The sequence below is a fragment of the Berghia stephanieae genome, chromosome 1 (assembly GCF_034508935.2).
Source record: "Berghia stephanieae isolate SIO BIC M18660-M18661 chromosome 1, UCSD_Bste_1.3, whole genome shotgun sequence".
Lineage (NCBI taxonomy): Eukaryota > Metazoa > Mollusca > Gastropoda > Nudibranchia > Aeolidiidae > Berghia > Berghia stephanieae.
The window spans coordinates 46874961-46884960 of NC_088360.1; the positions used below are offsets into that span (position 1 = coordinate 46874961).

Below are 10000 nucleotides of genomic sequence, written 5' to 3' on the forward strand. Positions count from 1 at the left end.
ACATCACTCTGAGCCGGATCAGTTTGATTATTGCATATTTGAGATGTATTGTCTGGCAATGTAATGCAGACCATGATGTTTTTAAATATGTCATCATTATGCACGTTTTGGACTTAAGCACACTAAATGTCTCTTACCAAATTTTTGCCACATAAACTACACCCCTTTAAGCATGGTAACTTTGGCTTCAGGCATGCTTCATTATAAAACTGCATCTGGTTCCTTGTTATTATATCCAATCTTATCATAGACCGGTGAAGTTGGCAAAAATATGCTGAAGAGGAAGCGACCTCGAGTTGAGGTATAAGAGGAGGAAGATGATGAAGTAGAAGTGGCAACCAAAATGTCTTCTTCCTCATAGATGTTGCATCGTTTAAACACTATTCATGTTTTTATGAAATCAACTGGTTTCACATCAAAATTCGAGGCAATTACAAGAGCTGTGCAACAGGGTTTTGTTTCACATCGCAAGAAAAGCTCAAATAATGAACTCTTTTCACAAAAATAAGAGGGACCTTCCCCTACACCGACATTTCTTCCTATGACCAATTGCTCCATGTTTTTCGAATTGAATGTCTTTTATTCCATTTTTACCATGATGAATTATGAAAATAAAAAAAAATATATATATATTTTTTTTTTAAAGGGAAAGCAAACAAACCCACCTGTGATGGGTAATGATAAATATTGAAACAACATTGTGCGATGTTGTGAGATCATAACTAACAAATGGAAATAACTCATGAAATTTCATTCCTGGAACTCTTTGGATTATGTCTACTTAGAACTCAAGCATGCTTCAGCATTTAGTATGTCAAAGCCATTTCCCGATGACCGTGCTTAAAGGTGACATGGACTATATTTCATGTCTCTATATCAGCCCATTTTAATGAACCCCAATGTTTCTTTTGTGTCTCCTCTAAATATTTTAACAAAATGAAATTTATCAACCCAGAACCGATATAGTATAGATGATTTAAATGTGAAACAATTATTTGGTATTTACTCATCTTGCATCCATAATGACAGTAATGTACATTACTTTGATAGTCTCTCAAATATTTGCCTTCTCCACTTGACACTGATCATCTCAGCAAAGCTGATTGTTTTCCTCAACTCTAAGTGCTACTGAGAAAAGCCTTCAAACACCTAATAACGAGTAAAATCGTTTGGATATCATATGACTTTACTTTTTAATAATAGCAAAATCAAGAATAATAAATCCACCCTACCTGCCCATCCTTGTCTTTGCTGTCAAAACCGTCAAGGAACTGTCTGAGAACTTGCTCTTTTGTCCATTCCCCACTGATATACTTAGGATGTTTGTCCACCTTATACACTCCTTCTAAATCCTCTACAGTAATACAACCGTCACCAGTTTTATCTGCTTTCTGAAATGCTTTAGCTATCAGGGACTTGCGAGCGTTATTCATAGGAGGCTGTAGAGAATAATAAAACAAGGTCTTTAGTTCTTCCATATTATATTTTAATTTCGGCAATTATCATATTTAATCATGACTTAATTCTGAGAGAAAGTGTCTGACGGAGAGTTTTGAAAGTAAAAAGACATTTAGTCCTTTGGCTTTCAGCAGGGGTCGACAGACATTGAATAACAATTTAAGGAATACATTGAGTTAATTCTATTATTATTATTATTATTATTATTATTATTATTATTATTATTATTATTATTATTATTATTATTATTATTATTATTATTGTTATTATTGCTCTAAGAGCAAAGGGGATAACAGAGAAATATATCAGTTATCAAAGATATGTACAAAGGAAACAAAACAGTGGTAAGGACAGCTTTTGGCTCTACTGATCCATTTAATGTGTAAGAGCTGGATTACACCAGGGATCTGCTCTCAGCCCACTGCTGTTTGCAATAGCAATGGATGTTCTTACAGAACCCATTCAGCGAGAGGCACCATGGAACATGATGTATGCAGATGACGTAGTACTTTTGAATGATAAAAAAGACACTGGAGGGTTGGATACAGGTATTGGAAAGGAGGTGATTAAGGGTAAGCAGATCAAAGACAGAGTATTTGTGCATCGGACAACAGAGAGCAGGACCACCAATAAAGATAGGAGAAGAGGATGTGCCAGAGACAAACCAATTAAAATACTTAGGAACAACTGTACAAGGAAATGTGGGCAATGAGATGGAGGTTAAGAAAAGGATACAAGCAGGCCGGAATAATTGGAGGAAGGTAACTGGAGTTATATGTGACAAACGAATTTCTGCAAAGTTGAAGGGGAAAATATATACATCTGTTGTAAGACAGCAATGTTATATGGACTAGAGACAGCAGCTACAACAAAGAAACAAGATAAAGAAGTTGAGGTGGCAGAAATGAGGATGTTGAGATGGTCACTTGGCTGGACAAGAAAAAATAAAGTGAGAGATGCACGAATTCGAAGGTTGACTGAAGTGATGAATGTATCAATAAAGATGAGAGAAGATAGATTGAAATGGTTCGGACATGTTAAGAGATGAGAGAGGGAGTATGTGGGAAGGAAAGTATTGGACTTAAAATTGGCAGAAAAGAGGAAAAAGGGACGCCCAAAGACTAGATGGTTGGATAAGGTAAAGGACAATATAAGCTGAAACTATGTCATACACTTTAGCACAGTTTCGTCAAACTCTGTGGGATATGCAAAAGAGTTTGAGGAAATTGTTCTTGCCAAAATGAATGGATGGTTAGAAGGGGTGGTAAATGTGGCTCAGCAGTATTGTTTTTTTTTTTTTGTTTGTTGCTTTAGGTCTCTTCCAACACAATTGAGGTTATATGAGAGACCGCTGAAACAAAAAAACAAGCAATCTAACAAAAATAGTACAAATGTAAATCAAAATCATAACCTAAAGATATAAGCTAAATTATAAATAACCAAGAACAAACAGGCAGAAGATTTACAGAAAAAAAAAAAATCCCCTGTCAAAAATACAATCACAAACCAAAGAAGCAGGATAGGCTAGTAAAGAGAAGAAGAAACGACATCACTATCGGATCGTACACCCATGCGAACATCATAGGTATATGATTCAAGGGTGTCAGCAGTATTGCTTCAGAACTAAAAGGTATTGCGTTCAACTATCCACCGCATATGTGGCCTTGAGCAAGTCACCTCTCCTTAACTCATTTTATAGTACTGAGTTGCAGCTAACACCTGGGTTCTTCCAATTAGTTTGAGGAAGGAATGGAATAATACAAAAGAATAATAAGGAAAAAATGAGGGAAATTCGAGTAAGTTTGGGGAAAGTGTGTGTTTGAGGAAACGGTATTCAAATGTATTGTCTATCTGTTTACCAATTCATCTGCCACTCAAATCGTGCATTACAGTGCACAAAGTGTACTGAGTAAAATGATGTATTGCTTTGTTAAAACATTTAACAGAAAAATATAAACGAAGAAAACTTTATTTATGTTCTTCTATCTTCTTCAACTTATAAACATTCATTCATTTCATTTTATTGATAAGGTTTACTTAATGGTGCATATTTGAAACTCACAAATTTTGATATAACGGATAATTTACAAAATCCACTCTGCAACAATATATCTAACATATGCATAATATTGGTGGCCAATAATCTAATTAATAACTTCAACCCTTACCCGTAAGTGAACTAAAAACTCATCAAAATCAATTGTTCCACTGCCATCTTTGTCAAAAAATGTGAAGAGTTCCTGACATTGTGTCTTATCCATTTCTACAATGCCATAGTCATGGATACCCTTGATGAACTCACTCAGATCTAAACTCTTGCTGCGATCATCATCCATAATTTTGAAAGTTCTGGAATGGAAGTTGTGAAATTTAAAAATGGTACAGTATTAATTAGGCTGTCATCCTCAAAAATTAGAATAAATTTCTCTTTCACTTCTTTAAATTACATAACTGACTCAACCAATCTGATTATTGCTGGTAATCTAAAAATAATAATAATAATAATAATAATAATAATAATAATAATAATAATAATAATAATAATAATAATAATAATAATAATAATAATAATAACAATAATAGTAATAATAATAATAATAATAATAATAATAATGATGATGATGATGATGATGATGATGATGATGATGATGATGATAATAATAATAGTAATAATAATAATGATAATAATAATAATAATAATAATAATAATAATAATAATAATAATAATAATAATAATAATAATAATAATAATAATAATAATCTGACTATTGCATTTCTTTGACATCTGATCTTTTGAGACAAATCAAGTCTTTCAGTATTTTACAAAATGAAAAACGTTTAAGATTTATTCTCACAGTTTGCTGCTATGTCGTCTTGAAGTATGACACGCTCCTTTGGACAAGTAGATCCTGGGTCAAGCCACAAGTGGTGCATAATTGAGTCCTTGGTAAAGTCTCTTTACTAACATTATCTCACTATTGATGCTATGTGCTTAGGTAATTTACTCACCACATTCCACCAGCCGGATACAATGAACCAATACACAAATCTGTGATTAACCTTGACCGTTTATTGTCCGATTGATACAATTTAGTGAGAATTACTCATAAAAATGGCTTGCTAAAAGCAAAAACAAAGAGTTGAATGACATCAATTTCATTCTATCTATACTCAGGGGTAAAATGTGTACCTGGCTGGTAACATTGTTTCTGTCCGAAAAAATGGTAAATTGCCTTACAGGATCATGTCTCGTCTAAAATATTAATTATTACTGTTGGTTAGGGAGGCCTTTTTAAATGTTTAGAGTATGTTTTGTGGACATAACGCTATATCTAGTTTTGATTTTGTCTTTTCTTTTCAGCATTACAACACAGATGATGGCACATCTAATTCAATCTTAACCCAAACGTTTATATCTGCATTAGTATTGTCCAAATTCCCTATTGTAAACTCAGTCATTATGGTTCTTCCAGATATACAAACAATTTAATAAAAACATTTTAAAAAATGATTTGAAAAGAGTAGGTGAATCAGTTTTGCTAGAGATTCATTTGATTGTTTTGATTTGAAGACAAACTATCAATAAGGTGAAAAAAAAACAAATATAATGCAAATGAAGGGGGTGATGTAATGGTCTCCATGGTACTTGACTCTTCGTCTCCTTGTTCGTTTGTAACTTCAACATTTTGAAGATTCCACATATTTTTGTTTGTACTTCAATTCAATAACTGCCTTGTCATGGTGAGTTTGAAGCTTATGCACATATTGCAGAGGAACGAATGTCAGCCAGTTGATAGTCAAATGCTGTGCGCTGTCAGTCTGCCCAGATATGTCTTATCTAAATAGTGTTATGTCCTAGTACTGTTATCAGATAGGCCACCATTTATTATCCTCATAAGATCCTGCAATCATACAGATGAAGCAAATCAATGACATGCACATCCAGCCACAAGACTGAGATGTACCGTAAAGTACATGGAGTCTGGCTGCTATGTTGGTCAGAAAAATCCTTGACTGACAGACAGAAGCGGGTGGTTGGATGGGAGCATCACCCTTGAATCATATACCTATGATGTTCGCATGGGTGTACGATCTGATAGTGATGTCGTTTCTTCTTCTCTTTACTAGCCTATCCTGCTTCTTTGGTTTGTGATTGTATTTTTGACAGGGGATATTTTTTTTATCTGTAAATCTTCTGCCTGTTTGTTCTTGGTTATTTATAATTTAGCTTATGATATCTTTAGGTTATGATTTTGATTTACATTTGTACTATTTTTGTTAGATTGCTTGTTTTTTTGTTTCAGCGGTCTCTCATATAACCTCAATTGTGTTGGAAGAGACCTAAAGCAACAAACAAACAGACAGAAGATGTGCATAACCCAAAATGCAACCAGCACTCGACATATTAGACACATGAGGTCCAGACATTATAATCAGTGTGGAGGCTCAATACCTCCTGGCAGGTAGGAAATATACTCGGTCCAGATGGGAAGGTACATTCCACTCAGGATAATTGCAACTCAGTTAATCGCAACTTTCGGATAACCACAACATTTCCCAAGAAATGGAATTAATCCTATATAAAAGTCATTGGTTAATTGCAACAAACTTCGGTTAATCGCAACAAATTTCAGACCTCGAAAAATGGAAAATTCATGAAATCAAGCAAACTAACTCTCATGATTAAATTGAAGCTTCAAGAGTGGGCAGGGTTTAATGCTACAGTAGTATGTCAAAACTCTATTTAATATAAAAGAGGGCTGGACTTTGCAGTATGGCTTTGTATGGTCATCTGTGATCATCAGATAGGAGGCAACGGGGCTGGGCATAGTCTAAACAACAGGTAGGTAAGGATAAACTGAACAATATCATTTGTTTAAGGATTGACAACTGTGCATTGTGACTTACGGATTTGGTGAAAGCTTATTGTCTCTCAGCACGGGAAATCTTTTCTTACAAATATTGAGAACAAAAGAGTGAAAGTTAAACCAATCTGAATAAGATGTCAGCTTGCATCAAAGCAGCTTTTGCTTGCTAAAATATATACAGGGCTGCCATATGGCTGTTCTTTCAATCAAATTGCTCAGTCTTTGGTGGACTAAGAATAATGTTTACAACTGGGTTGAGTTTACCATATATGATATGCCTTTTTATCTGAAATTGACTGCAGCTTAGAAAAAAAACACAAAGACTGAGAAATCATGCCTCCCCATGGACGGTCCCAAGCCTGTGTAAACTCAGAGAGAAAATGTTGCAATAGTGGACAGAAAATTCAACTTCTGTTAATCGCAGCTTCAGTTAATCATAACATTTTCGCTGATCCCAAGGTGTTTGCGATTATCCAGAGTGGGCTCTAGTTGCATAAAAGTGCAGAGCTTTGCCCAGTGAAATGTGTGGTTTTCCTAAGCCCTGATGCTGCTAATGCAGATATGGCAATGTTTCTAGGTCTAGCATTGATTATGCCACTTATATTTGCACCATGGTGCCAAAGAGACAATGTTATGCCATGGTTAGTCTCAGTGGCAGATCTGATTGGTCTGTCAGCTTACACAAGATCCAGGGTAATTATGTGATGCTACCAGCCATCACGCGGTGCTGCTACCATCATCATAGCTGCACAGAAAATAGATCTTATCATTGCAAAAGAGCTTAACCTTACTAGGCCCAACTTATTCAACCGTGATGTGTATTGGTCCAATTAAAAAGGACTTACGCTTTATGTAATGAAAAAATTCAGATCAATTTTCTGTAGGCATTTTGTCATCGTTACTCCTTACACAAAACACCTAATTCTAAAGATTAAATTCCACTCACCTGGCTAAACCTTTGATTCCAGTGGCCCCCCTTGAGAGACAAGCATTGCGTAAAAGATCCAGAGGATCTGTACTTGTCTTCATTTTCTCTTTGTATTTCATTTGCATTTCTCTTTCTGACCTTTTTGTAGCAGCCATCTTGAACTTTTATGATTCTGTGTACATAAATACGAAAGGATGACAGTTACTTTTTTCTTAATTTTCTTAATTACAGAATACTTATTGTATTTTCTGTATCAGTATTTATAGTAACAGTATCTTTTTTCATTACTGGTCAGAAGAGCAATCAACGAGCCTCATCAGGAAAGATGCAATCTCCAGAAACAAATAAGGCCAGCTCTATTTCTCCGAACGCTCAGGAAAATAAACTTGAACTCTACTTCTCCGAATAGTCGGCTAGCCTCCAGTAGCTGATGGGTGATGGACGTGATGTTAATGCAAAAGTAAATGCTCAAACAGACTGGACAGGGAATTCTCATGAATCATCAAGCTAGGCACATTGTTGACAAAGACAGATTTTATCAAAAAGTTGTGCTATTGCGAATACTCCAAGGTACGTTCACTTTTGCACTTCGCGCTGCACTTTCAAAGAGGGAACAGAAGTAAACCTAAATAACAAAGCCAAAGTCTCAAGACGGGAACAGAGGTTGAAAGTCATGATAGCACAAACTCAAGTTACAAGTCTAACAGAAAGTTGGGAATAAAAGACAGAGCACCCAGGCACTGGCAAAAGAAAACCAAAAAAAATATATTAAAAAATGGATACGCATTCATCATTTACACAGACACTTTCGCAAATAACCAAAATATATTGAGAACGGAAACAGTAAGGAGAAATATCTAGAATCAATTTTATTTTTCCGAGCATTCGGAGAAATAGTCACATCGAACAAATAAAGACAGTTATAGGTATTCGGTTATATTATTATGTTGCATGTTCGAGCACAATTTTTTTTTTTAAACAACAACTGAATCTGTAGTTGTATCACCACACACGCCATGTGCAGATGGTTTCCATAAAGAATGCACCAGAAGTAAAGTACAGCAGAACAAAATAAATACTCGCCATTCTAATACTCTAGAATAGACACACAGCTAACTATAGAATACTATGGTATAAGTGGAGACCAGCAACCAAATAAAAGTGCGTAGCCGAAGAGGCACCAAGCAGAATGTTATGTAGGTGCTAAAGCCATGGGTATGTAGATATGCATAATGATCATATGATGGAGAGAGAATTATTTATGATTTTTTAAAGCAATCCTGATTGAATCCTCGAAAAGAATAAGTGAATAAGAGAAATGAAAGTTTCTTGCACATCTAACTAACAATATAATGTACCAAAAAGTATGTTCTTACTTCGGGCCTAAAACGCTGTTAGGGTATTTCAGTTATCCAGCGACAAGTTCAAGCTTGGCTGATAAAGGCAGGAAAATATCGATTAACACAGTGAAACGAAACTGTCAAGACGTGTTTTGATTCTAGTCACCATAGAAACAAGGGAGGGAATAAAGAAGGGACAGAACTAGAAAGTCTACTGTAAATTGAAATAAGTTTTGATTTCGAGAGAGGAGGGGGAGGAGAGAGCGAGAAAGAGAAAGAAAGAAAGAAGAGAGAGAGAGAGAGAGAGAGAGAGAGAGAGAGAGAGAGAGAGAGAGAGAGAGAGGTGTGTGTGTGTGTGTGTGTGTGTGTGTATGTGTCACCTTTTGTTTTTCTGGATGAGCTTGTATCAAACCCAAATAAACACACTGCATATTTGCTTTATCGAAGATTTGGGAAATAATTCTCAAATTTTTATATGATCTATAGACCCCACATTTTGCATTATAACAATACTTGACCGTTTTCTATAAATGATCAAATTGATTTTCTAATATCTTGACTAGTGATTCATTCCGTGTATTTTGAATCTAATCTGTTAACTCTGTTTCTATGTAAATGTAATATGTTGTGTTGCACTTATAAATCATATATTGGATAACAATGCCAAAAAAGCTGTGGTCTATTAGACTTGTTGGAGGTCATTCATATTTGTAGCCCGCCGACTCAAAACGACGGTATTTATCTTTGTCGAGATAACAACAAATAACAACTGATAACAAATAACCGCCGATAACAACAAATAACAACTGAGAAACAAATAAAAAAATAAAAACAACTGATAACAACAATTAACTCATAGTCTCTGGTTCAATCCCCACTGGTGTCCACCTCCCATAGTCTCTGGTTCACTCCTCACTTGAGTGGATTTCGGTAGATTTCGGTGAATTTCGGTAATCGGCATTACAGGTTGTTAGTTGTAATTTGTTGTTATCAGTCGTTATTTGTTGTTATTAGTTGTTATTTGTAGTTAGCAGTTAATAGTTATCATTTGTTATTTGTTATTATTTGTTGCTATCAGTTGTTATTTGTTGTTTTGTTGTTATCAGTTGTTTTTTGTTGTTATCTCGACAATGTCTATAACAGCTAGCAGCTGGTTTATCCCGATATAATACTACTTTGAGACGGGGGAGGGGGGGGGGGGGTCATGTTTAAAAATAAATAGTATGGGGTTTCTGCTTTTGTTTTGAATATTACGAAATATGATTAGCAAAAGCAAGAACTTATTCCGATCGGTCATTTAATCTTAAATAAGACGGGCATCTTTCCACACAAGTATCACTACACTGATAAAAAAAATAAGGTGCAAGTTTGGACATTTTTGATGTCGTGATTTGTTATTGACTTTG

At 35.0% G+C, this 10000-nt stretch overlaps 1 protein-coding gene across 2 annotated transcripts in view; it reads right to left on the bottom strand.

Moving 5' to 3' along the window:
* The window catches only part of LOC144976326 (calcyphosin-like protein), a 19888-nt gene extending 11132 nt beyond the window's left edge, over window positions 1-8756 (bottom strand). For both annotated transcript variants that reach the window (XM_078920549.1, XM_078920541.1), the window contains exons 1-4: window positions 8631-8756; window positions 7273-7426; window positions 3627-3807; window positions 1233-1439 (exon numbers count right to left, since the gene is read on the bottom strand). In XM_078920549.1, the coding sequence (XP_078776675.1) occupies window positions 1233-1439; window positions 3627-3807; window positions 7273-7409 (525 nt within the window). In that variant the 5' untranslated portion in view covers window positions 7410-7426; window positions 8631-8756. The remainder of the gene's footprint in view (window positions 1-1232; window positions 1440-3626; window positions 3808-7272; window positions 7427-8630) is intronic.
* Window positions 8757-10000: the final 1244 nt, after the last annotated feature.